The sequence below is a fragment of the Cottoperca gobio genome, chromosome 14 (assembly GCF_900634415.1).
Source record: "Cottoperca gobio chromosome 14, fCotGob3.1, whole genome shotgun sequence".
Lineage (NCBI taxonomy): Eukaryota > Metazoa > Chordata > Actinopteri > Perciformes > Bovichtidae > Cottoperca > Cottoperca gobio.
Window position 1 is genome coordinate 16,110,049 of NC_041368.1, and position 27,810 is coordinate 16,137,858.

The window sequence follows — 27,810 nt, forward strand, 5'->3', positions numbered from 1 at the left end:
TCCTGACTCTTGTGTTTTATGTGTTAATGAAACTGTGTGTATTTTGGGTTTTGGTTAACTGAAGTCCACATACTGATTTATACACATTCTTTAATTTAATTCTCATAGTATAAATCAACAAAAAACAAAGCCCTCTCACAGGTTCTTTCATTTCTGGATATATATATATATTTTTAACACATGTCCATTCTAACAACATATAAAAGGGGCAACAACAAAAAAAAAAAAGCCCAAAGTCGATTTGTTTCGACTTCGACAGAACTCTTTAAAAACGGGTCACAAATATATTGTTTCGTTTGGTAAAAAAAAAAAAAGGTTTAATAATTTCCTAAAATATCTTTTTTATGTCTTACTCAAACAGAAGGAAATGTGATTTAGTATAATTTGGTGCTCTCTCATGTGGGATAGACTTAACATAAACATCAATGCCTATCATCATCATAAAAGAACATGTCACCCAGTGTAACGCTGAGTCTCATTCATGTTTTTTGGACAACAGTGAGGTCTATGGCACAGAGGAATATGCTGTATCCTAAGAATATATCAGGCTTCTTTTCCCCCCGTTTTTTTCTTACTTAGTAAGACTGATTCACTTTGGGTCGGTGAGATATGAAAGAGTATCACATTGGTCTTTCAAAAAAGCTGTTTATACCACATGTGTTGTTCTATATACTACAAATGTTATTCTAAATACTACAGGTGCTATTCTATAATATATAATAACACCTGTAGTATATAGAACAACACTTGAAGTATATAATAATCTATATACTACAAGTCTTATTCTATATACTACAAGTGTTCTATATACTACAAGTCTTATTCTATATACTACAAATGTTCTATATACTGCAACTGTTATTCTATATGCTACAGGTGTTGTTCTATATACTACAAGTGTTCCATATACTACAAGTGTTGTTCGATATACTACAAGTGTTCTTTTAAACTACAAGTGTTCAATATACAAGTGTTCTATATACAACAAGTGTTCTAATACTACAAGTGTTCTATATACTACAAGTGTTCTATATACAACAAGTGTTCTAATACTACAAGTGTTCTATATACAAGTGTTCTATATACTACAAGTGTTCTAATACTACAAGTGTTCTATATACAAGTGTTCTATATACTACAAGTGTTCTATATACAACAAGTGTTCTAATACTACAAGTGTTCTATATACAAGTGTTCTATATACTACAAGTGTTCTAATACTACAAGTGTTCTATATACAAGTGTTCTATATACAACAAGTGTTCTAATACTACAAGTGTTCTATATACAAGTGTTCTATATACTACAAGTGTTCTAATACTACAAGTGTTCTATATACAAGTGTTCTATATACTACAAGTGTTCTATATACAACAAGTGTTCTAATACTACAAGTGTTCTATATACAAGTGTTCTATATACTACAAGTGTTCTATATACAACAAGTGTTTCTAATACTACAAGTGTTCTATATACAAGTGTTCTATATACTACAAGTGTTCTATATACTACAAGTGTTCCATATACTACAAGTGTTGTTCGATATACTACAAGTGTTCTTTTAAACTACAAGTGTTCAATATACAAGTGTTTCTATATACAACAAGTGTTCTAATACTACAAGTGTTCTATATACAACAAGTGTTCTATATACTACAAGTGTTCTATATACAAGTGTTATATATACTACAAGTGTTCTATATACAACAAGTGTTCTAATACTACAAGTGTTCTATATACAAGTGTTATATATACTACAAGTGTTCTAATACTACAAGTGTTCTATATACAACAAGTGTTCTAATACTACAAGTGTTCTATATACAAGTGTTCTATATACTACAAGTGTTCTAATACTACAAGTGTTCTATATACAAGTGTTCTATATACTACAAGTGTTCTATATACAACAAGTGTTCTAATACTACAAGTGTTCTATATACAAGTGTTCTATATACTACAAGTGTTCTAATACTACAAGTGTTCTATATACAAGTGTTCTATATACAACAAGTGTTCTAATACTACAAGTGTTCTATATACAAGTGTTCTATATACTACAAGTGTTCTAATACTACAAGTGTTCTATATACAAGTGTTCTATATACTACAAGTGTTCTATATACAACAAGTGTTCTAATACTACAAGTGTTCTATATACAAGTGTTCTATATACTACAAGTGTTCTATATACAACAAGTGTTCTATATACTACAAGTGTTCTATAAACAAGTGTTCTATATACTACAAGTGTTCTATATACAACAAGTGTTCTAATACTACAAGTGTTCTATATACAAGTGTTCTATATACTACAAGTGTTCTATATACAACAAGTGTTCTAATACTACAAGTGTTCTATATACAAGTGTTCTAATACTACAAGTGTTCTATATACAACAAGTGTTCTAATACTACAAGTGTTCTATATACAACAAGTGTTCTAATACTACAAGTGTTCTATATACAACAAGTGTTCTAATACTACAAGTGTTCTAATACTACAAGTGTTCTATATACAAGTGTTCTATATACTACAAGTGTTCTATATACAACAAGTGTTCTATATACTACAAGTGTTCTATAAACAAGTGTTCTATATACTACAAGTGTTCTATATACAACAAGTGTTCTATAAACAACAAGTGTTCTATATACAAGTGTTCTATATACAAGTGTTCTATAAACAACAAGTGTTCTATAAACAACAAGTGTTCTATATACAACAAGTGTTCTATAAACAACAAGTGTTCTATATACAAGTGTTCTATATACAAGTGTTCTATAAACAACAAGTGTTCTATAAACAACAAGTGTTCTATATACAACAAGTGTTCTATAAACAACAAGTGTTCTATATACAAGTGTTCTATATACAAGTGTTCTATAAACAACAAGTGTTCTATAAACAACAAGTGTTCTATATACAAGTGTTCTATATACAAGTGTTCTATATACTACAAGTGTTCTATATACAACAAGTGTTCTATAAACAACAAGTGTTCTATATACTACAAGTGTTCTATATACAAGTGTTCTATATACAAGTGTTCTATATACTACAAGTGTTCTATATACAACAAGTGTTCTATAAACAACAAGTGTTCTATATACTACAAGTGTTCTATATACAACAAGTGTTCTATAAACAACAAGTGTTCTATATACAAGTGTTCTATATACAAGTGTTCTATATACTACAAGTGTTCTATATACAAGTGTTCTATATACTACAAGTGTTCTATATACAAGTGTTCTATATACAAGTGTTCTATATACTACAAGTGTTCTATAAACAACAAGTGTTCTATAAACAACAAGTGTTCTATATACAAGTGTTCTATATACAAGTGTTCTATAAACAACAAGTGTTCTATATACTACAAGTGTTCTATATACTACAAGTGTTATATATACAAGTGTTCTATATACAAGTGTTCTATATACTACAAGTGTTCGATATCCTACAAGTGTTGTTTTATATTCTACAAGTGTTGTAGTATATACTACAAGTAATGTTGTATATACTACAAGTAATGTTCCATATACTACAGCTGTTGTCCTATATACTACAAGTGTTGTTCTTTATACTACAAGTGTTGTTCTTTATATTCATGTGAACTATTTGCCATTGCTTCGCCTTCAGCAGAGCTTATGTTTTTGAGCCTACAGCTTGCCGTACAAAAACAAATATGGCGTCTTCTGCGGATGTCCACGTCCGAATTTGTGGACAAGAAATTATAAAATATGACCTAGAAATTAAGGCTATTGTTCAGGTAAGAACTGAAAACGTGTGGTTTATCTATTGATTTTTGTTTTGCTCACGCTGGGATCGGATTTGTTCTGGAGAGATGTCCGTGAAGGCATCACAACAACACTAAAGGGAAGCTAACGTTAGCTAATGGGTAAACTGTTAAATGATAGTTGAACGAGACACAGAAACAGGAATGTTCATAAAGTCAATGATAGTAACTTTGTTTAACTAACTTTATATCCTTCAATCCCTGCTAATCGTTTCATTTATTTGGATTTTTAATGCTATTGTGAAATTAGCAATGTTAGCTGAACAGCTGTGCTATTCAGATCCAAAAGTAGGCCTGCTAAAAAATATTCAGTCCTGCATTGAAAATATTACTTAAGTAAAAGTATATATAGTCATCAATTCATTAATCATTTCTTTAAAAAAAGGATGAATGCCAAAAATATTTGATCTTATGTAGAAAGTATGTTAATAGGGCATTACTTTGACTGTGTGATGGGTGTTTCCTGTTATTATTTTATTTTATGAACCCAATTAGTAGCAAATGCATCTAAAAAGATAATCATCAGTCCTACTCTTCAGTAACTCTCTGCATGTTATCATAACTGATAGTAAAAGGTATTTGATTTGCCTGTGATCAATGTGTACTCCCGCAGTGTGATTCAAGTCAAGCTGTATTTTCCAATAGAAAATTCTAAATCAGGTGTTGTGTTTCAGTGTCCGTTGAGCTCAGACAGATCCTAAGGTGGATCATTGTGTTTATGTCACCTGCAGGACATCAGGGATTGCCCTGGACCTCAGTCAACTCTCATGGAGCTCAACTCTCAGGTCAAAGAGAAGTTCAACAAGCTCAGACTCAGAATACAGGTCAGGCCTCACATCACAAGTAAATGGCAGAAATAAATTCATGGTACAATATGTCATAAAACTGTATTAAAAAAAACAAAAACATAGTATAGTATGTCATTCAAAAGTCATATGTCCTTTAAAAAAACCTCATGACATGGAGCAAGTTACTGAGAGTCAGCATCACAAACAACCTGACATGGTCATCACACATCTCCATCCTGGTGAAAAAAAAGCTTTAACAAAAAAATGCTGTATATTTTAAGGAAACTTAAAAAGACAAAATTCCCCTGCCACGATTACAACTGCCCACAACATCAATAATGCCAATCTTCCATGCATCAGTGAGACGAGGTGCCTGTGAAGAGCCTAAGGATATTAAGGACAATACCCAGCCTACAGCCTGTTCACCCTGAAGAAGTACCACCAGATTACAGATCAGTTTCTTTTTTCAGGCTGTGAGACTCCTTAAATCACAATCCACCATTTCCTTACGTAGCATAAAGGGACTACAACTGCATTTCGTTGTGTAACCCTGTGTTGAATGACAATCAAGTATGTAGTGTGTTGCATTTTTTTGATTTCTTGCTTAAAATCCAAACTGTTGTGGTGTGTTGTTGTCAGGATCTGGAGCAGATGGCCAGAGAGCAGGACAGAGAGACGGACAGACTGGCCATCCAGGCGGAGACAGAGAGCCAGCGAAGACAAATGCTGAGGTAGGTAAACATACACACACAGACATGAAAAATTAGCAGCAGTCCTCTTCATTTCCCCCTTTGAATCATGACTTTACTGGCGTTATCGATCCCACTAAAATGCCATGGTTGAGTCCAGTGTTAAGTGAGCGAACTGAGCTTTATCTCGCTCTCAGTCAACACATCAGAATGAGATGTCATGTCTTGTTTTGTCAGTCCAAAACCCAAAGATATTCAGTTTAATATGATATAAAACAGAGAAAAGAAGGATATCTCAGACAGACCAGATCTAAACAGAAAACTACAGTTCTCAAAGTTGGTTTATGTGCTATTTTTCTGTGGATTCCAGTAACCAGACTGCGTGGAGGAAAGCAAACCTGGCATGTAAACTAGCCATAGACTACACGGAGAAGGACGAGCTGCTGCGTGGAGGAGATTACCAGAGCATCAGACAGAGGTCGGTACAATGCTGAGGCTGACGCTCTACTGTGGTGCTGAAAGGATGAGTCATCCAACTTTATATAATTATACAATGAATATGGCAGGTGTTTTGCTTCTACTGTGGATGACACACGGTTGCAGATACTAGTCTCTCTCAGTCTCTGTAAAAGAAGCCTAGAAACAGACATTTAAGTTAGTTTCAGTCTTTGTTAATCATTTAATTACAGCTCAATCATTTTAACAGTCAACATTATACAAAGCCCTCCAGGTATGAAGGTTGTCCAGCAACATATTATTGTCTGTTAGAAAACCGTGATTTTAAGACATCACTTTGGTTTCTAGTAATTGATCACATGTTAGTTGTGGCTTTGCTCTGCTGGAGAGCTGGAGAAGCCCAGATTTCTTGGACTTTAACTTCCACTTGTACACACATTATACTGTATACATAACATATTACGGACAGCAAGCATGCATCACCAGTGGTCTGCTTTGTGTGTGTTTTTGTATCAGGAAGGCGACCAAAGAAAGCTTAGTAGAAACCAGTAGCAACATCACGGAGAGTTTGATGTCTATGAGCAAGATGATGGCTGAAAATGTGAAGCAGAGCGAGGACACCATCGGCACGCTGGGTACAAAAAAACACAACTGTACTTTGTCCATGTCTTTGTTTACCTTTGTCAGGGTTATAGTTTGTGTACAAAAGGTAAATCCAGTTTACAACAATGTTTTTCACTGTGAAAATGTATCTCATTAACATTTCCATCTTCTTCTCTCTTAAACCTTTAATTCTCCTCCTCCTCCTCCTCCTCCTCCTCCTCCTCCTCCAGCCACTTCCTCCAGGACAGTGCAGGAAACCAACGAGGAGTTTAAAAGCATGACAGGAACCATCCACCTGGGGAGGAAACTGATCCTCAAGTACAACCGGCGGGAGTTGACAGACAAGTTGCTCATCTTCCTCGCTCTGGCCCTCTTCTTCGCCACCGTCCTCTACATCCTTAAGAAACGTCTCTTCCCCTTCATTTAGCTCGCTGGCTAAAGAACACACTCGGGCTTTAGCAAGAATGTTTTCCAGTGATTTCACTCAGCGGAAAGTTACCACCAGGACTTTCAGTAGGTATGAAGTAAAAGCTGGACCTACATGGAGAGTTGGAAGCAGTCCTGAGACTGGACTGCCACACATAGACGGTGATTAGTGAAAACTTTTCATCTTGTTTAGCACCCTGGTTTTTAAATTGAACAATATGCAATATGTGGGTTTATAAAATGGATATTAAGGATAAATGTAAACTGGCATTGTGTGTGTGTGTGTGTGTGTGTGTGTGTGTGTGTGTGTGTGTGTGTGTGTGTGTGTGTGTGTGTGTGTGTGTGTGTGTGTGTGTGTGTGTGTGTGTGTGTGTGTGTGTGTGTGTGTGTGTGTGTGTGTGTTTCAAAGACGCCATTGTTACAGTTATTGACGAGTTTACCTTGTGCCTTTCTTCTTACGGACGTCCAGACAACTCATTTTAGAAAGGTGATACTTACTGATCCTGTAAAGGTCATGTTGAGTCAGAGACTGTGTGAATGTTGAACAATGTTTGTTAAAACAACAATATTTTCCATTTCCATATAATGAGGGATAAGTTGAAGCGTTGCCACAGATCGGCAGTAGTGTGCAGGATACCAAACATCAGAGATGCTATACTATTAGTTCGTGTGAAGAAATATTTTACAGGACTGACTAATGACCACACTTCTCTCTTTCCAGTGACGACATTGTGGTTTATTTAATTTCAATCAAAAATGCTTACAAATGTATTTTTCGATGCATTTAAATAAAAACTTAGAAAACGTAGCTTGAAACCTGGGGTCTGTATGAAATGTGATCGTTCAAGTGGAACATCAAAAATACATATTTAAAACTTCATAACCAAAGAGTGCTTCCCTTCCTGCAGACTGCACCCTGACTGTCCACAAGATAACTTTGATAGCGTGTCAACTACACGATGCATAATATAACAATCCTCATAAATACAAAAACAGACTTAAATAGGTAGAATAGCTGCACTTGAGCGATTCCCTGTAGTGTTTACTCGTGTGTCCTTTGCTGAAGGATACAGCCACTGTGGTGTTGAAGTGAGGTAGATAATTGGTTTTCATCCTTGTACACAGTCAAATGTAAAGGAAAATGGTAATATAGCACAAACACCTAACAGATTAAATAAGTCGTGTTCACCAGCAATACGACACTAAACTACTACCACTACTTTTACTCATTCTTCTTCTAATATAATAGTAATAAGTGCATGATCTTTGTATCTTTGTGTACCCTGCCTGCACCTCGGTGTGACTGTCTGTTTATGAAGCAGTTACATTGGATTTCTCAGACTCAGGTAGACCAGATTGTGTCTGGCTGTTGAGCTGACTGAGCCCGTTCCTGTCCTCTTGTTCGGTCGCTCTGGTGGGCTGCTGCGGGTGTCCTGGAGCGGTGATAAGCCAAGGCAGGTTGGGTGGTGGGGCAGTGGTAATCTGCGGCGCGTCTGATTGGCTGAGAGAGCAGGTGCTGCCGAAGCTGCTGCACAGCGCCCCCCAGTGTTGTTCGCACTGCCCGCGCAGCCGCTGGCTGACCCACATCCTGACCTCGTCTCCACACTTCAACAGGAAGTTCATCAGCTCCACGTACAATCTAATGGGTCACACGAGAAAAAATGTTTTGTCCAACTTTAGGCACAGACTTAATGTATATTCAGAAAAACACTACCTTAAAGGGAGACTAACTCTTTCACAGCAGCTATTCTGACTTCTCATATGTCATACGGATATGTGTGCCTTTAGTAAGCAATGGCAGTGATCCAGCACGTACAATACCAGGACCCTGAAACTGAAGCAGCTAAATGGAATTCAGCCGTCACTATTTTTGTTATTTACCGCTGTCCTTTTCCTACTGTGACACGTCAAGTGAAAATAGTAGGAATCAACAGTCATAAAAAATGTCCCAAAGAAAGTCATAATATAGTATGTAAGTTAAAAAAAATCATAGTTTATAGTATGTCAAAAAAGAAGAAGTAAAATGTCATAGTATATTATGTCATAAAATGTAATTAAAAAGTCATGGTATAGTAAGTAAGAAAAAATCATAGTTTAAAGTATGTAAAAAAAGAGAATTAAAAAAGTCGTAGTATAGTATGTCATTAAAATATCACACATAATATGTTAAGTATGTTATGAGTGAGGAGGATTGTGTTATTTTAAAAGTTACATACACTTGCATTAAAGTAGCTTTTGCAATATTGTATATTTCACAAAGAATGGTTTAAATATTTTGGTTTACACTTTTCCCTTTGGATGGCGATAAAAGCTCACTGATCACTTGCTAATGTGTGTGTGTGTGTCTCACCCAGGGGGAAACATGAGGTGGAACTGGACCAGGTTGCCCATGGTATCCATGTGGTCTTGAAGTGCCAGGCAGAGCTGGTGTTTGGAGTAGCACTCTCTCTGGAGCGAGAACACCATCTCTTTTACCGCTGAGCACCGGCGGCTCACACAGCTGAAGCGCTGTCGCAGTCCCAACGCCATGCACCGCAACGCATCCTTCACAAATGACTTGCCCTGGGAGGAGGAGGAGAGCAACAGGAGGACTCAGTTTCATTTCTGACGGCTCCGTCAGCAAAGCTGCATCTGCTGAGCGATAACAATGTCAAAATTGTCCTGGGGATGTGTGACAACTCCCCTGCATCTGCCACTTCCTGTGTAAAATTACACACCCACAGACTTTCTTTTTTTCTGTGTACACTGGATCCACAAGAATCTGACAGGCTTGCATGTGGTAATTATCTTAAGTGAATAAAGTAACAGTGTTGTTACATTAAGCAGGTATCAGTGAACCAAACTGGATAAATATAGTGAGCATGTAAAAAAGCAGGTCATATGTATCTTTTTACAGAAGGTACGTGCATGTGTGTCCCATTACAAGAAGATAATTGAGTTGTAGGCAAGTGCAATATTTTCTTACAGTGAGTCACCGTAGCCATTTAACACACTGTAACTTTTAAGTTCCTTTGGTCAGCTACAGCATGAATATCTGCTCTGCAAATCACTTGCCTTAAATATCTAAAGGGATGCATTCATATTTAATATTCTTTGGTTTCATTTGATGGAATATACAGAGATGGAGATGTTCTCTCTTTTAGCTCTGTTTTTGGTCTCTACCAACGACTGAGGGGGAAAAGATGCCTCTTCAGCTTCTAACTGCTCCACTGTGTTCACCAGGTAGTCGTTTGCTTTGTCTGTCTCCTGTTTGCTGTTGAGCAGGTGGTGTGCAGTGGGTTGTTAGAGCTTTTCCCCTAAAAACAGCTGCCTGCTGCAGCTTAAACCAACACTATGAGAGCAGTGAGAGTGAACCAATGAGCTGAAACTCACTATGAAGCTCTGTAAAGCTGAGGGGAGCAGCAGACATTGCTGGTAGATTCATAACGACCAGCGACTCCTTTCAAAATGTTACATGATTTTGTTATTGTATAAATATTGTTTATCGCCGATTTAAAGCATGAGTAATGTTTCTACGGTGAAGTAACAAGGACACAAATTCAACACAGATCCTTACTGAACATCCTCCACAGAGCCTGTTCATGCTGGAGACACTTTAGACCTACATCACTCTCTCATGCACTTCTATTCTAGTGAAGTAGACAAGCTGTTCCCTCTCTCATTTCACTTCTCCTCTCAGTTTGTTCTGTATCCAGTGCTACCATGCATAACTATACACTACACCTTATACTGCAAACATTCCTCACAAATGACTGTAATGAGTGAAGGGATTAAATGAAATAAAAATATGTATCCAAATATGTCTCATCTAAGTCTGCCCTTAGTTGTTATTGAACAGGTTTTCAGACTGTGCCCGTTAGTGCAAAAGAGGCCTGACGATAAACACATTACTTTTGAAAAGTGTTTTTTGATTGTCTCAGTGTCCTTACTGCTCCCCACCTGTGAGTCGTAGCGGCCGGCGTTGTGCAGCAGAGTTAGACAGATTTGGTGCAGCCCTTGGATTTCGCAGGAGTTGTTGGTGAAACACTGAAACGTCCCACAGCCGACATCCCCTGAACTCACCAGGCAACTCTGAATTTCCGCTGAGAAACAGAGAGAGAGATAATTAACATACAGTGATACCGCAGAAGCTAATGTGTCTCCAAACTCCTACGTGCTACTGTGCTGTATTCTGATGTACCTTAAAGATAAAAATATAAGCATTACAATCCAATCACACGTCAGGGTGACCTTGGAAATTCCTGTAATGTCATGTCCCGACATTACACTCAATTTACAGAAACATTTACAGAAAGAAAAGGTAATGGCCCTGTCATGTAATTTTAGGCAGTTGTGAGTTCAATATTCTTGTATAATTTGTTTTCAGATATCGGTAAGTTTAAGTGTTCCTATAACATAAACAACTACACCGCAGTCAACAGCTGGATAGGATGTCAGGATGAAGAATCATCCAGAGGCAGAGGAGGCTCAAGCTGTCCAACAGCAAGGCTTTCACTTTGCAGAAATTAATATTTAATTTCAGTTTGATAAGTGCTTGAAACGTCCATGATGATAAATGTAAGGAAGGAAGTAACTACATACATTTGTATTATTATTTATTTATTGTTAAACATATTTTAAATAAAGGTATGGCTTAGTGAATAAATGTTTGTTCTCTTTTGTTGAGGTCACTACACCTGAGTAGGCTACATGAGACAGATCACTTTTTTGTCGGGATTCTTAAATTAATTTTAAATTAATCTTTAATATCGGATTGTTATGATGTTGTTCTTGCTGTTTTCGCTCTATAATATCGGTTGTTGTTGATGTTGATGTTGGGACCGGGGGTGCCATCATGCACGCGCTGCTGGTACGGAGGGAATGTGATTTGACACGATCGGGCCGCCGTAGCTGCGCATTGAGTTACAGCCACCAACAGAGCAGGAGAGCGAAAGAGAGGCGCGCTATAGCTTAAACTGATACAGGCTGCACAGCATACACACTAGTTTAACGATGCAATGATACTATAGAACACATATCGAAGATATAAATAATACTATCATGCGTCATTTAGCGCACCTCACTTGACCGCAGACGCACCAAAGGAGCAGATGTATAACTGCAACAAAACTGTCAGTTATATTAAACTAATATATGGCTACGTGTATCAATATCATGACAACTGTACATGGCAGTATGTCATCACCTGAAGCTACTGAACAGTGGGATCCAGATCGAGCACAACAATTATCCCAGTGCTGGGTCGAAAGGAAGCCTAAAGAAGTACTGAAGGTTTTCTCTGCAAAGTAAAGACCTACAATAATCCAGTGCACGATCAAAAATGAACTACATACACAATTTGATGACATGCACAAACTAAAACAAAGCTTCCCAAATCTTTCAATGTCAACAAGAGTTTTTAGACACACAATGAAATATCTGCCTGCAGCGATTGCCATCTTTGCACATGGTTTCAGTTCAATATTTTCTAACAATTAAAGGGCCACTAAGTAATCGAGCCTTACTATTTACCCATATGCAATTATCAGAGACGTGAGGACATTGTGAATCTGGATGCAGTGTGACAAAGGGTAGACAGTGAAGGCAGCAGAACATCTGCTTTTAGAACTTACCTGTGCTCTGCAGAGAGAGACGTCTTTTGGCTTGGCTTGCCAGTTTCTCCTGGACATTGTGCAGATCCATGGTCAGCACCTGTTGACAGGCCAGGAGCAGAAAAAACACAAAACACACAGCGGGCAAGTTCGTCGGCATGCTTTAAACTGCCTGATCTCAGCTTCGGCTTTTTTTTGGTATGTATTTTTTTTTGTTTTATAGGATGTAGCAGCAAGAGTGCACCCTTGCAGAGGAGTTTCAACTTTAAAGTATGACTGCGGCGTGAAGGCTGAAATATATAAAGCTGCATGAGCGCTGCGCGTCCAGGTTTATCTCCACCAATCACAGAGCAGCCCTGTGTGCGCGCACCACACTGGATCAAAACGTTTATTATTGATGTGAGAAAAAGATTACAGACCGTAGCAGGATCAGTTATTGTGTTTGAATAAACTGGTTGACTGATGATTGGAATTCGATCTGGTTTAGTTTTTCCTATTCATCAGTCAATAGTCTTCCAGAAATGCACTTATAAGGTCTTCCTGTTCCTCGGGAGTATGCGGGGTTACGTGAAGGTCAACCACTCAAGACATCCACACTCAATTAACCCGACAGCCAGTGTATGTGTGTGTGCGTGTGTGTTTGAGGGTTAGCAGCTGCTTTCTTGGCAGATAAACGTGCAGTTGGAAACGAATCACTAGCGCCTAAACTGAAAGAGAGAGAGAGCAGGAGTGTCTAAAGGTGGTCAGGTTTACACATGGTTATAGAGCTACATTCCTGTAAACTGACATTTTTACATTACATCTGTCTGACATGCTCATATACATAAGCCTAAAATATTCTTAAAGGGTTCATACATTGTAACTGATGGCTTTATAATAATGCTTTATAGATCAGGCACATTTTATTATTGATAAGAAAGATTTGGTCGCCAGATTGGGTAACAAAAAACATACATCTAAACACGATCAAGTCTACAGCTAAGACATGGAGATATGTTGGCAGTGTTGGAGAAGCTACTCTGAAAGCTTTGCAAGCCAACAACTTCACACTCAAAGAACCTCAGCAAAGCCACCCTCGGGAGAAATGTAGTTTGATTAACTAAGGCTACTTAGAAAACGTAGTTTAAACTACTAGAATCTAATTGTCAGTGACGAAATTATAATAAAATATAATATAAGAAAAAGTCACATGACAGCAAAAAAATGCCACTCAATTGAACTTATTCCAAACAGTTAAAAAAGTTAAACAAATGTATTGGATAAATAAAAATTCTAACTTGATGCCAATAGATGAAAAGTTAAGAGATTATATTTCATCCTCTGGGCATCATGAATATATCTGTACCAAATGTCATGGCACCCACTTATCAACACCAGAAACTGCTAACTTTATTATTGATTGATTTTACATTTATAACTGCAGGTATAGTTTTTACAATATGTCAAAAATGTTTGTAGATAATGCAAAATAATTATATCTGACTTTAACTTTGAGAGCAGCTGGTGTATGTATAATAGAAGGTTGTGTATGACACTTTGGTTAAACTTACCTTGAACCTTTAGTCTGGTTGTAATAAAGTAAAAATAACTGTAGCTTTGTGTGTGCACCAACTTTTTAAATCTACAGGGGATAGGAAACAAACAAATAGCTGACTAATTTGTACTTTGAGATTATTAATATAACTGTTGGTAGTTTCAGACAATTTGCAGCTAGAAGGGTCACATCAAAGAGTAACATGTTTGCGTTTGTGAGTCCAAGGTGAGCTTTGATTTTTTTCCTTTATATGGTCAAATCTTGCAGCCTAGTTGTTGTGGTTGTGTTTAGTCTCATAACAACCATGACCTCTGACCCTTGACAGCTACAAAGAGACCGGACACACTCATCTGACACCATGACATCATGGTCACATAACTGTCTTCCCGTGAGTCAAAAAAATACCTAACACCTTGCACCTCAGGTTTATCTACCCTACATCCAAGAGGCCTTCAGGGAACGTGGTTTAGAACAAGAGGTCAAGGTACAATGACAGGGTGTGTTTATGTGTGTGTCCACGCAGGGGCCCAGTTGGGGAAGTCCTACCCTTATGGGGAGACTAATGTTTAGACGTTTGTTGGAGGGCTTTCTTTTCCATTCCGACTCATCCTGCTTCAAAACAACATCCCACAGCTTCCCTCACACAACCTCAGATGACCACCCACACAATGACCTTTCACTCAGACACTGAATACACACACACGTCCAAAATGACACACTAATGCACATTACACACACACTACTGTGCACACAGTACATGCAGGACCCTCTTGTGCTCTCTGTATCTCACATCATGATGTCGTAAACATCATGTATGCCTCTGGATGTGTGTCTGTGTGCATATAGATCACATTCATTCAGTATCTGCTTTGAGATTATTGATATCAGGAGGAAGCATTACCAAAAACCTTAGGGTTAATGAACTTTAATCTGTTGACAATTGTGCCCTTATATATTCAGTCCACAATTTAATCCACTTCAAGGTACATATGGTTGGTATTCTATGGTTTTACACATCATAGCTCACAAAAACACATGTAGATGGTTTAGTTTGTATGTGTAGTAGGCCTATAGTACACACACACACACACACACGACAAACCGAGGGCGGAATTATAGACACGTGTTAAATTGTGGCACATTCTCCTGCCAAAAAACAAGTAGTTAAATCAATAAAGTTACGCAAGCTTGGAACACACACACACACACACACACACACACACACACACACACACACACACGCAGGGTCGATCCAGAACGAACACAAGTAGCTGGAGTGCATGTCCCCACCTCCTGACATGACAGTCCCTCTGTGGCTCATGCAAAAGGTACTGAGCCACTCATCACTCAATGCAACTCAATGACTTGCAGTTGTACACCTCCTCATCATAATAGTTATTGTCCTGTCTCAAATATGCAGATAGGACATGTATATGTTTCAGGGGTGTAAAATACAAGCCTAGGAATACTTTCTGTTTGATGGATTCTGCCTGTAAAATGAGAAACACAACCCCACCTAGTGGTACCACTTTATGATCATGGGCTCTGGTTAGAGTTAGACTGTGCAGCTTTCATCTTTTCACAGACTTACACCAATAGCTTTACATATATCAGGGTATCTTTACTAATAATAGTACAGTAAATAAAAAGAGGCACACTAAAAAAAGAAGACAGAGAGGAACATGATGTCAACCGTTTTTAGTAAATCACATCGGATGCACAACCAATGCTACATACTAAGTACATGCACAAAGACATTTACATAAATGTCTTTCAAGAATTCAATTTGAGTTAGAAGGAAACTGGTGGATCTTCTTCTTCTAAGCCTCCTAACTAGAAACATATGCAACTTTCCAAACTCAAAATGTAATATCGGCAGTAAAAAAAATAAAGTCTAAAATCATAATCCAGGTGTGTGTGTCATGTTTTTTTTATTTTTGTTTTTTTAATAAAAGCTGCACAGTGCAGTGTAAGTGCACTGCTCCACATTGTCCTACTTCTCCAGCAGCAGCCCAGACGGGCAATGGAACAACATCACATCCTCCTCCTCCTCCTCCTCCTCCTCCTCCTCCTTCTCCTTCTTCTTCTTCTTCTTCTTCTTCAAAATGCCAACACAGCCATACAACATTATTTGTAGACAAGCATGTGTACCTGCAGCAAGAGCGAAGATAGATATTTCATAACTGAATTTCTAAATTGTTCTTGACCTTACACAGTACTTTAGTTTTTAAAAATTGGACCTCAGGGGGTTTTGGGGCCAGAAGCAAACGGGGCCTCCTGTAGTTCTGTCTGTTCAGACGGTGCAGAGTTACAACTCAAGGCGTTCTCCTCCCTCCTGTCCCCGGACAAGAAATCGTGGATAGCAGTTTCTATGTGCGGCCGGAAAGTGTGGTTCATCTTGGGGTCCACGACCTGAGTGATGATCCTGTCCACACCAGACTCCAGCATACCCGATCTAATAAAGAAAGAGAACACAAAAAACACAAAGAGGAGTTACAGAAGTTTGGTTATTTGACTCTAAGTGTTATCAACAGTTAGTTTAGTACGGTCTCAATTAAAGAACGAATATCAGTTTAATCTTTGTGGAGCGTACTACTCTTAACTTCAACAACAGACAAACCTCAGTCTTTGTTTGGGTAATTCTTTCATGCGAAAACACTAATGAGTCTTTCGATGTGAGGATGTGCTGCTTTTCTCTGTTTTATATCAATTCAAACTGAATATCTCTGGGTTTGGGGAAGTTAGTAGGATAAAACAAAAACATTTGAACTGAAGACTTCACACTGGGCTCTAGGAAACTGTGTGGCGGATTTAAAAAAATGTTCTGGTGTTTTATAGACCAACTGATTCATTGATTAATAGTGAAGACTGATTAACAGATTATGAAAATAATAATTAGTTGCAGCCCTAATTTCGACACTGGTTCTCCATTCGCCTTGCAACGATACATTTAACAGCTGATCCAAGAGGGTTTTATTTATTTAGCTTAAGATGTAGAAAAACTTTCCTCACCACATAAAAAGGAACACTTCATTCTTCAGTTTATCACAAACATTCAAATTATTATTATTTTGGTTTTCACTGGATAGGAAGGTGTGTTCCTGCTGTTTTAGAGCAATCTCTAGTTGCCAGATATATTTTAAAATCAGGAGCTTTAACCAGGCAGTAATAGCAGTTACCTAATCTACTGGATACATGATTGGATTGAGCGGATATACAATCATTAAGTCAAGATAACACTCACTGAACAACGCTTTGTCTCAGTCCGTTCCTCATCTGGTTCTTGTTGATAGATGGGTTCCAGTCCTGTGTGCTCAGGTTCGACGTGACATAGTTGTCCACTTTCTGCCTCAGGTTTTGATAGGCAGGCTGGCAGCAATCACAGTGACAGCGACGTAAACTTGGTTATTACACAGTAATAGCACACACTGTCACAGTATACTATACATAGGAAGTTAATTGTAGCAACATTGAAAAGAACACTTTGAAAGCCCATAAGGGACTTTAGTAAAATGATAATGTAAACTTGAAAATGTAATTCAGTATTAGTCCAATTGGCATTTTCTTTTTCACATACTTGTACCAGAATTCTACGACAGTATTTAAATGTTAATTCAAATTAGAAAATAAAGTTCAATATAAACAATGTAACCTGATTTCCCATTCAGGCAAGCACTATTTAAGTTAAAATAAAAATGCAATTTTCTAACAAGTTAAACGACATTTATTACATTTTCAAATATTTACCCTGCACTACAGAGGACAATATTCAAAACGAATAATGCAATATGAACAATGTAGCCTAATTTTCAACACAATTTGTCACGATTAAAACTAAAATGCAAACTTATTCCCATTTGAAAAATGAAAACAGCACCTATAGACTTCCAATTAAATTAGCAACGAGTTAATAGCACATTTCTGTTAAAGATAAAATATAAGTAATTTTAAGCTCGAGCAATACTAGCCAACATTAGCTAGAGTGTGGCTTGCTAAAGTTAAACTATACAACTAACGTTAGCCATGGTAGCGTTAGCGGACTAGTTACCTTCGTATCAACGTCTGCGAGACAGTCCCGACGGAACTCGTCAAAAAGCCCCCGGTTCTTCAGATGCTCCACAATCATACCGATCAGCTGCGGGTCTCCCGGAGGAAGGTTGGCCGGACCGACGTTAACGTTAGCGCTACCCTCCGCCATGACAAACTGGAGTGGAATTGCTAACTTACTTAGCTTACCTGCTAACTATATTGAAAGCTGGCCAGCTGTGCCGTCGGCGCTTGTTTTACAACAAGTCATGCGGTCCACTCGTGCTGTCTTTAACAAACTGCGGGCGGAGTGATTGGTAGGTTTTGCTACAGTCACTTTTGACTGTGGTGGTAGTTGCTACGGTGAAACGGTAGAAGCTAATTCACAAATCAAGCGCTTCAGTCCCAGTTGTCACGCATGCGCATTCGAAACCTGACATCGGAAGTACTTCATTCAAAGTCGGGTGGTTTAGGCTAAATGTTAACGTGCACCGATTAACGTTAATCTTAAAGTAAATTGAAAACACAGAAACCGAGAGTGTCCTGTGTTTGGGATTATAAACGGTGGGAGTCTGTTTCAGTAACCTTCGCACCTACCAGATTTTTAGATCGCCTGGACTACTGTTGTAAAAGGTAACGATAACTAAGGTTAGCTTATTGGCTAGCATCAACTCATTTATTACGTTACCTTAGAAGAACAAGAAGCAGACAGACCTTTATAGATCCCGAGGGGAAATTCACTTTTTCTTTACACATTACTGGCACAGGCAAACTGGCACCTCTCAAGCTACGGGTCCACTATCCGTACTTGGTCCAGGTGGGGGCCGGCGACCCTGCGGTTCCCATGCAGACTGAGCTACTACCTATCTGCTGTACTATATTTATACTCACAAACGCAGACCTTCAGATGTTACAAAAATGTGCATGAGTAATTTATCCGGGAGTGAACTGAACCTCGACAGCCGTTTAACCACTTAATATGTCTAAAATAGCTTGCTGACACTTCAAGCTCTCAATATTTAGTGTGATGAATTAAACCAACTTGCAACTTGACACCTTTCAACCTTTACCTTTACCTTTACCAGTAGCAATATATGATTTGTTGGCTAATGGAGTTTGCAAAAGGGCTTTGTTGTGGGCAGTTTATTGATGGTCTTTACAGCACTGGCCCAGCTACGACTGTGGCATATGCATTTACGATCCTGCTTTGGCCACATGCAACAGTTATTGTTGAACCATAAATAGTATTTTGACAGATGTTTACTAAATCTAAGAGCATTGAGTAACGAAAAAAAGACAAATGTTGCGCTTTGATGGATAGTAACTAAATCATCCTAAATCTTTGCAACAATTTATGAAATTATTATTAGAAAATGGAAAATCAGTATAATAAATCCACACTACTTTAGTGTTTCCACAATGGGATATAATACAACTGCTTTGTACATGCTGAAATGTAATGCCTTGTTGACCTGGATAATTTCACATTCTTGTTGCAGATGAGTGCTCAATCAAATACCAACAATGAGTTTACGGAGCAGCTGCGGATGCAGGAACTCTATGGCCGGAAAAATGAGGACGGCTCTGACGCTAAGACCTACACTGACCCAGAGGATGGGACTGTGTATGACTGGAACCATGAAAAGAAGGCCTGGTTCCCTAAAGTATGAACTTTTCTTTACCTCTCAGCTTTTGTTGTGTAAATGCATGTGGATTTATTTAGTCAACTCTGATTTTAGGTTGTGCCTGTTGAGTTTATCCCTACTGTTTGCAAGGTTGGTTGACATGCACAGTATACTATGGGGGGGGCTGTGGCTCAGGACGTAGAGTGGTTGTCCACCGGTAGGAGGATCCCATCAGCTCATACTTTACCTCATACCACACTTAACATTAAAATGCATTGGTGACCCAAACACAAATGGACACACTAAATACAGATGTCACTGCAACCCAAACTGGATTGTAGACCTCTTTTTTGTATGTAGTAGGAGCAGTTTCCATGTTAATGTTAAGTAGGTTTGCTTTGTTTCTCTAGATAACAGAGGACTTCATTGCAGCCTACCAGGCCAACTATGGCTTCACTCAGGACGGAGCTCCAGATGCCAACATAGCTGCAGTGAGCAGCTCAAACCCGGCAGCCGCAAAACCAGAAAGCAAGCCCTCACAAAAGAAGAAACCAGGAGATGCCGTCCAGAAACAGGACCCAGACCAGGATGAAACCTCATCTAAAGACGACAAACAGAAAGGAGAGAAGAGGAAACCAGAACCAGGTAATGTGACATCAACAACCAAAGAGAAGAGAGAAAACCAGGGCAGCAACTAACACACAAAATGGAATCAACAAATATGGTATATTATTAAGGAGAGCTACGTTGGCGTATGTGATTAAGTTTAAGTTTGTACAAACGCTTCTTTTCATAAATGCTTTCCCCCTTTTTTTCTTGTGGCTGTAGGATGGTTTGACATCGAGGACACTAAAAACACAAACGTCTACGTGTCAGGTTGGTATCTCTAACAAGGAGGCAGCTGTCCAATGAGTAGCTGACTGTTGATCCCATCTCACTCTTCCCTCTTCTTCTTTTTCCTCCTCAGGCCTGCCTCCTGACATCAGCTCTGACGAGTTTGCTGAGATGATGTCCAAGTGCGGAATTGTTATGCGGGACCCCATCACTGAAGACTACAAGGTCAAACTCTACAAGGACAAAGAGGGAAATCTGAAGGGGGATGGCCTCTGCTGCTATCTCAAGGTTTGTCTGTCCTTCTGCTGGCCTAAAGCTTCATTTATCATTTCCATGGGGCCATGTCCCTAAGGGTCCGCATGGGTTTTTACCTTTGAGTGACACAGTGCAGAGTACAATTATTATGACAGCATGTGTTTTTGTGATTCTCTGCAGAAGGAGTCGGTGGCGTTGGCTTTGCGTCTGATTGACGAGTCAGAAGTCCGAGGTTACAGACTCCACGTAGAAGAAGCACGGTTTGAGCTAAAGGGCCAATATGACGTCAGCAAGAAGAAGAAGAAGAACAAAGATTATAGGAAGAAGCTGCAGCAGCAACAAAAGTAAACTCCACTTCCTTGTTCTAACTTGCTACATGTCCCATTCTGCATTTAGGGACTCTGACACCGCTGAGGTGGTTTAAGAGAAGACTAGTAATTGAGCATTTCTTCTTTGTCTGTTTAGACAGTTGGACTGGAGGCCAGAGAGGCAAGGAGAACTGAGGAAGAGGCATGAAAAAGTTGTCATCATTAGGAACATGTTCCACCCCAGTGACTTTGAGGTGCGGAGAGAGAGACACACACACACACACGTGCACATACACACTCGCACACACACACATTGAGGGTATTAATCTCTGTGGTCTCTGTGTTGGCCTTCGTAGGAAGACCCACTGGAGTTGAATGAGTATCGTGAGGATCTGCGGACGGAGTGTGAGAAGTTCGGAGAGGTCAAGAAAGTAATCCTCTTTGATGTGAGTTAACGTCATTCCTGCTGTTTCATAGCGACGGTAGAAAGAATTGTTTGAGTTTGATGTTGGTGGCATCAATAAAGAGCCGGTATGTGTTTGTGTTTGTGCTGCAGAGACACCCAGACGGAGTGGCATCAGTCGCATTCAAGGAGCCTGAACAAGCCGATGCATGCATTCAGTCGTTCAATGGTCGCTGGTTTGGAGGAAGGCAGCTGATTGCTGTGCTTTGGGATGGAACAACAGACTATCAGGTAAACCAAATGGGCATTTAGAAAGCATGCTCGCTCATACCAGTGAATAAAAGTCAGGATATTCTTCACCATCCTTTTACTTAAATGTCTCAACATGTTATGGAAGTGCAATACTCAATCCCTGGTAAAGAACTTTTGTGCTGGCAAACAGAAATGTACCTTTTTTAACAAAAGAGACAACTTAACGTAACTTTATAAGAGAGAGGCAGCTGATTTAATGTGATTAATTAGATATCGATTCTTACCTGAACCCCCCCCCCCCCCCCCACCCCTGCTTGATGCATACTTAACATGCCAATAGGCTACTGGAGCCTGTCAGTCATGACTCTTTCAAGTCACGTGATATTTGACTTATTGCAAGAAGTTGCATCCTTCATGCTAAATGTGTTTGTGCAGGTGGAAGAGACGACCCGTGAGCGGGAGGAGCGACTGAAGGGTTGGTCTACTTTCCTGGAGGGAGGCAAGCAGGGCGAGCAGAACAACACCGCCACACCAGCAGAGGGCGCCACCGCCGCCACCACTACCACCACCACCACCACCACTGACACCCCCACCGACATCCCCACCACTACCGACACCCCACCGACACCCCCATCGACATCGACACCCCCACCACCACTACAGAACCCACAGAGCCCTCCAGCACCACAGAGGCTGAACAGCACCCAAAAACAGAACCACAGAAACAGAAACAGGAAGAGGAAGCAGACTCTACAGACAGCAGCCTGGCAGGAAGTGATGATGAGCAAGCCTAGATACTTGCATGCACATCTTCGGTCCCCCTGGCAACCAACTAGGACAGTCCTGTTCGAATGAGAACCGTGGCAAACCTCCGTGTGAACAGGCAGGGGGAGGAGGAGGCATTTGGAAAGTTTAAGCTGTTTTGTAATGTAGAAAAATAAAATTATGATTTTGCTTCCCTATTTTCATCATTTATCGAGCGCAGATTTCCCTGAATTTTAGTGTAATTACAGTTTGTTTACAGGGTTGTTTTTAAAAACCTTAAAATACTAATGAATTACAAAAGATAACGGACTGAAATTGTGTTGGATTTAAGTTGTATAGGATTGTTCAGCTTCAGTACTCATTACACTTTTTTCTTTTTAAATGCCATCAATTCCCTCTGATTTGTTATACTTACCAGAATATGAGTAAAAAATAATTGTTTCTCTTTTTGTACTCTGGGTTTTGTGGTCTTTTGATTTTCCTCCTCGAGCATCTGAACACATCACAGAAGACTTGTGAAATGGAAGTTGTCCAAAGACCAAGAAAAATCATATTAAACAATCAAACGTTGTTTTAAATTAGGACTGGAATCACCATATGGACAAGTGCAATATTTATAAAAAGGCAAAATATAAAACAAAAAAACATTCTGAATTAAGTATGATGCAGAGAAGTACCGGTTTACAAATCGTATTCTACATATGTTATAAATCTATGAAATTTATGATCATTTATGCAAAAATGATCATTTCCCTCAAATATCGTGGCTCATATTGTAATATCAGTAAAAATAATCCCAATTAGATATGTTTACCAAATCATTCAGCCATAGTTTAAATCATTAAGCAAAATGTACAAATTCACCTATGTTTCATGGTTGAGATCAGACCAGTGCCCAAACCTTGCAGGAATACATGTTATGTATGTTAGTAATTAGTAATCGAGCTTCAACATAAGATTAAGTTTCAACTAAGAACACATTTAAGGTAATGCTTTTTCATTTACACAATGGTTACATGTTTGCTTCAACCAGAAATTGCTTCACATTTCATTGATGGTTTATAAAAAACAGCGTGCTGACTACTCGGGTTGAGACGTCAACAACCGTGCAAAAAGGATCTCCAAACAAGAACCAATAAGCTTTGACACACACTAGATAGATAGTACATCCACTCATATAAGAAGGCAAACTAAAATAGATCGCCTTTTTCTTTTAGTTTGCAGTATCTGTATCTCTCATGTGCCAAGACAGACTTAGTATTACAAATACACTCTCACTTGGGGTGTTCTCTTGTAAATAAATCCATTGAGAGTTTAATAAAGTTTTTGGATTTGTAACATTTTGAGGTCTCATGACATCATCACATTCTGAACCCTGCTCAAAATGCAGCTCGTCGTCATGACGACATACATGTTGTTGTGTTGAATTAAAACCTCCAGTGAGTTACAACCTGACCTCCAGCAGAGAAACGTCTCTCTCTGGAAAACTACAACTATGGAAAGTCCACAAGAACTACAAGTAAATCTGTGTTCAGCAAGCGACTCAGAAGACGAGGTAAGATTTTCTAAGTATTGTTTTTAGTTACGACAGCCTAGTTTTTGTTTCATTTGTTTATCTTTTGTCTAAAGCTTTAACAAACACAATTATTGTAAAAAATATTCAGATGATTGAGTTATATATTGTTTCTATTTATCAATTTATCATATTGAGACATCTGAACTCTACTATGTTCTAATGTGTTTTAAGTTTTATAACACACAAGTGTTAACAACGAGTCACAGACACAAGGTGACATAGACCTTTTGTGTCCCTGTAGTTTACATGATTGTTGTGGATATTTTAATTTGCTAATAAGTGACAATTTTCTCCCTCTATTGTAAATTGAGAATTTGACTGTTTTGGCTGAAGCAATGTATGAAGATAATGGAACATTGCTGGTACTATGCAGGGCTCTTTTACAACAGATGCAAATGGATACCCTTCATTCACTTGTTTATTTCATGTATATTTGTGTCTTTCAGTACTCCCAGTGTGCTCTCAGCAGAACGCTGCAGGCTCTGCGACAAGGCCTTCTGGAAACCAAAGCACAAAACCAGGAGCTGGCTGCAGAAAATGCTGCTTTAAAAGAGCAGACAGTGAGCTGGGAGAAGGAAAAAAAGAAGCTGCTGGATGAAAAGGACTCTTTAGTATCAACACTGTTTATGGCCAAAAAGGACATGGTTAAGGCTTTAGGTTCTGCAAGAGCCATTGACAAACTGTTTGACACTCAGCGCAAGGAGATTAACAGAATATGTAAAGAAAAAACGGAGGAAGTCTGCTCCTTGAAGGAAAGTCTGCACTTCCAGAAGATGGAGACCGAGAAAGCTGAACAATTCTGCAAGGCAGAGTGCGATCAGCTCGATGAGATGAAACTTTCCTTTGACAAAACTGTGATTCAGTTAAATGAAGAGTGGGAAAGCCGGTGGCTTGTAAGACAGAAGGAGGTAGCTGCTGAGCTGGAAACTCTGCAGCGGGACTGTGAGAAGAAGACGAGCCAGGTCATCCAGGAGAAGGATGACGTCATCACCCGTGTTAGAAAGGAAATGATGGCACTGGAAGGGGGAAATCTGGACAGCTTGGCCAAGGTGAGCGCAATAAAGATGGAGATCCGCCAGAGCGAGACAGAGTGGCAAACAAAACACAAAGTTCTGGAGGATCGTCTCCGGTGTGGGCTGGCAGCAAAGGAGGAGATCTTTAAGAAAACGCAGGAGCTGCAGAAGCAGAGCAGAGAGGTGGAGGCGAAGTGGCTCAACAAGGAGAGCAAGATGGAGGAGGAGAAGCAGCTCCTGATCCAACTAAATATTAAGCTTCAGGTACGCCACATCAGCTGATCATTCTGATTTAAATGACATCTTGTTTGAGTGTAACAGTTTGTTGAAGTTTTGAACTGTTGAATAATATGCTGTCTGTTTCAGGAGCTCGCCTTAAAAACGGACAAAGAGAAGGCGAAGATGAAAAAGGAGGAAAAAAAGGCAAAGAAGGAGACAGAAAAGAGGCTGAAGAAGGAGAGACAAGAGAAGGAAAAGAGAGAAGAGAAAGAAAGAGCAGAAAATGGGAGGATGGAGAAGAACAGATTGAAGAGAGAGAAGAGAGAACACGAGGGAGGAAAAAGAAAGGAAGGACAGGAAAGAGAGCGAGAAGAAGGAGACGGAGAAGAGAGGAGTAACATCTTTCTAACCACTCTCACCCCCTTTTCCTTTTCACTTCCTCTCCTCCCCTCCTACTAACACCCTGCAAGCAAGCTTTTACCAGCTAAAGAGGTGTCATAATTGGTGTCTAATTGAATGTGGTTTTTCAGTGCCTATTAAAAGTTCTTACTTTGATTTCTTTTCTTGTTTTTATTGCTCTACACAACATTCAATCACTGTGGACGTTTTACCCTGATCAACAGAAAAGATGTGAATACTTCTTCCACCACTGTGTCATCCCTCGTGAAAGTCCAAACGTTAGTAGAAGTAATCAAGGCAGCAATATGATGATCAAAAGAAAACATGTTTCCATTTGCACATTAGAAATCACCAGTAACTCCCTGCTAATGACACAATCCTAAACCTTTGGAAGGTCTGCTCTCTTCCCTGCCTCACCACTAGAGAGCACTGTAATCCTGCTGTTGCGTCTGTTGGTTGGTTAACGATGTTCTTACATACAGTAGATATCAGAGTTATATCACATTGGCCGAACGGGACTGTCTGTATAAAGTTTGAAACCTTGAAAATATTTTCACAGTTTCAGACTTGCTTTCATAAAGTAGTGGAAAGTAACAAAGTGCATTTACTGTACTTAAGTACGATTTTGAGGTAGTTGTACTTTCCATTTGAATTCTATTGTATAATTTTACTTTAGTTCCTTTGCAGATTCAAATGATAAATACAACATATAATTAAAACTGAATTGTTATGAATTTTTATACACATTGCTTTCACATTAATGCATCAATAGTTATAATCCAGTAATATAATATGTGGGCCATTCTGCATGATGGGTACTGTCGGTCAATGTTGTAACAGTTTGTCTACACTGTGGTATTGCTACTTTTACTTAATGATTTAAAAAAGACTTAACTAAAAGATCTGAGCACTTGTTCGATCACTGTTGGCAGAGTATTGTCCTTTCAAAAGAATTTGAGTTTATCTAATGCAAGGATTTTATACAGTAAGTATAGTGTTTTTGCAGGGTGGAGTAAAGGACACAGCACATATATAGTTATTAATCAATAATATCCTCCAGTGTTACTCAATCTTAAATTCACTGAGAAGCTATAGCACTAGTTTAACCTTGTGTGTGCATTTGTCTTTGTAGTTGTTCTGCTTAGCAAAATGTGCTGCTGCATTCTCACCCAGGTCTCCCTTGTAAACGAGATCCCTAATCCCAGTGGGACTAACCTGGATAAAAAAAAGCTTTAAAACACACACAAAGCATGTAATGTACAAATGGGTGTACGTGGTGCAGAGAGTTCAGCCGGGCCAAGAACACGATACTTGATTTTGAACAGTGTGTTCTCTGTTTTCCAATAAACTATGGCTGCAACACAGTTTAACAGTAATGCAACAATATTGTATGAGTCAACAAGGAGGTGCAGACAGAGAAAGATATGGGATAGGAGCAGAGACGAAGGAGGAAATGGGCAGAGCATGTGAAAGCAGGCTCTGTGTGTGTGTGTGTGTGTGTGTGTGTGTGTGTGTGTGTGTGTGTGTGTGTATGTGTGTGTGTGCGCTCTGTTCCCTGGAGTCCATCCTGGAGATCGCTTGGGAAAAAGACCTCTAGGTCTGCCTGAGGTCTGACTTACAGCCAAGAAAAGCAAGACTAAAATAGAGTTAGAGAGAAAGAGAGAGAGTTAGAGAGAGAGAGACAGAGAGACAGAGAGAGACAGAGAGAGAGAGACAGAGAGACACAGAGAGAGAGAGAGAAGCGAGAGAGAGAAAGAGTGAGAGAGAGAGAGAGAGAGAGAGAGAGAGAGAGAGATGGAAGATGTAGAGGGCGTGAGAGGAAGGAGGAGCCAAAGAGATGGACAAAGAGCTTTGTATCTGAGGAGAAAATGTATGGAAAATAAAAAACATTCACATGGTGTCACACACACACACACACACACACACACACACACACACACACACACACACACACACACACACACACACACACACAGCTGATTGAAACCATATGCTGACAGACAGAGAGGAGAGAATAATGGGAAACTGTAAATTGTTTGATTTGTTTTTCCTCTTTGTTGCGTTGGGATGAAGAGTAGGCGAGATGGCGGGGGTGGAAGGCATCCGTGACCATAGATGATGATCAGCCATGGGAAATTCCAGCGAGTACATGTGTCCAATGCGCTGCATCGACAGGTCCTGCTCCATTAACAGCATGCGCAAGGGGGGGGGGGGCACTTCCAGTGTGTGAACTAGGAAGAGCTTG

At 39.2% G+C, this 27,810-nt stretch overlaps 4 protein-coding genes across 4 annotated transcripts; 3 read left to right on the forward strand and 1 right to left on the reverse strand.

The window, feature by feature from the left end:
- Positions 1 to 3,651: 3,651 nt before the first annotated feature.
- On the forward strand, positions 3,652 to 7,581 carry bnip1b (BCL2 interacting protein 1b). The gene is made up of 6 exons (XM_029447785.1): positions 3,652 to 3,776; positions 4,535 to 4,627; positions 5,231 to 5,322; positions 5,651 to 5,758; positions 6,253 to 6,371; positions 6,570 to 7,581. The coding sequence occupies exons 1-6, from the start codon at positions 3,693 to 3,695 to the stop codon at positions 6,764 to 6,766; spliced, it is 693 nt and encodes a 230-aa protein (XP_029303645.1). The 5' UTR covers positions 3,652 to 3,692; the 3' UTR covers positions 6,767 to 7,581.
- Positions 7,582 to 7,779: 198 nt separating this feature from the next.
- On the reverse strand, positions 7,780 to 18,326 carry LOC115018787 (uncharacterized). The gene is made up of 7 exons (XM_029448003.1): positions 17,939 to 18,326; positions 17,135 to 17,259; positions 16,133 to 16,345; positions 12,378 to 12,517; positions 10,705 to 10,847; positions 9,116 to 9,327; positions 7,780 to 8,404 (listed from the first exon to the last, which is right to left on the reverse strand). Exons 1-7 carry the CDS (start codon positions 18,086 to 18,088, stop codon positions 8,077 to 8,079), a joined length of 1,311 nt encoding a protein of 436 aa, XP_029303863.1. The 5' UTR covers positions 18,089 to 18,326; the 3' UTR covers positions 7,780 to 8,076.
- Positions 18,327 to 18,375: 49 nt separating this feature from the next.
- htatsf1 (HIV-1 Tat specific factor 1) lies at positions 18,376 to 22,822 on the forward strand. Its single transcript, XM_029447784.1, has 10 exons — positions 18,376 to 18,549; positions 19,416 to 19,580; positions 19,952 to 20,186; positions 20,370 to 20,417; positions 20,509 to 20,663; positions 20,811 to 20,974; positions 21,096 to 21,192; positions 21,295 to 21,384; positions 21,495 to 21,632; positions 22,029 to 22,822. Exons 2-10 carry the CDS (start codon positions 19,416 to 19,418, stop codon positions 22,446 to 22,448), a joined length of 1,512 nt encoding a protein of 503 aa, XP_029303644.1. The 5' UTR covers positions 18,376 to 18,549; the 3' UTR covers positions 22,449 to 22,822.
- Positions 22,823 to 23,853: 1,031 nt separating this feature from the next.
- LOC115018788 (calponin homology domain-containing protein DDB_G0272472-like) lies at positions 23,854 to 26,779 on the forward strand. Its single transcript, XM_029448004.1, has 4 exons — positions 23,854 to 23,913; positions 24,381 to 25,211; positions 25,314 to 25,442; positions 26,771 to 26,779. The coding sequence occupies exons 1-4, from the start codon at positions 23,854 to 23,856 to the stop codon at positions 26,777 to 26,779; spliced, it is 1,029 nt and encodes a 342-aa protein (XP_029303864.1).
- Positions 26,780 to 27,810: the final 1,031 nt, after the last annotated feature.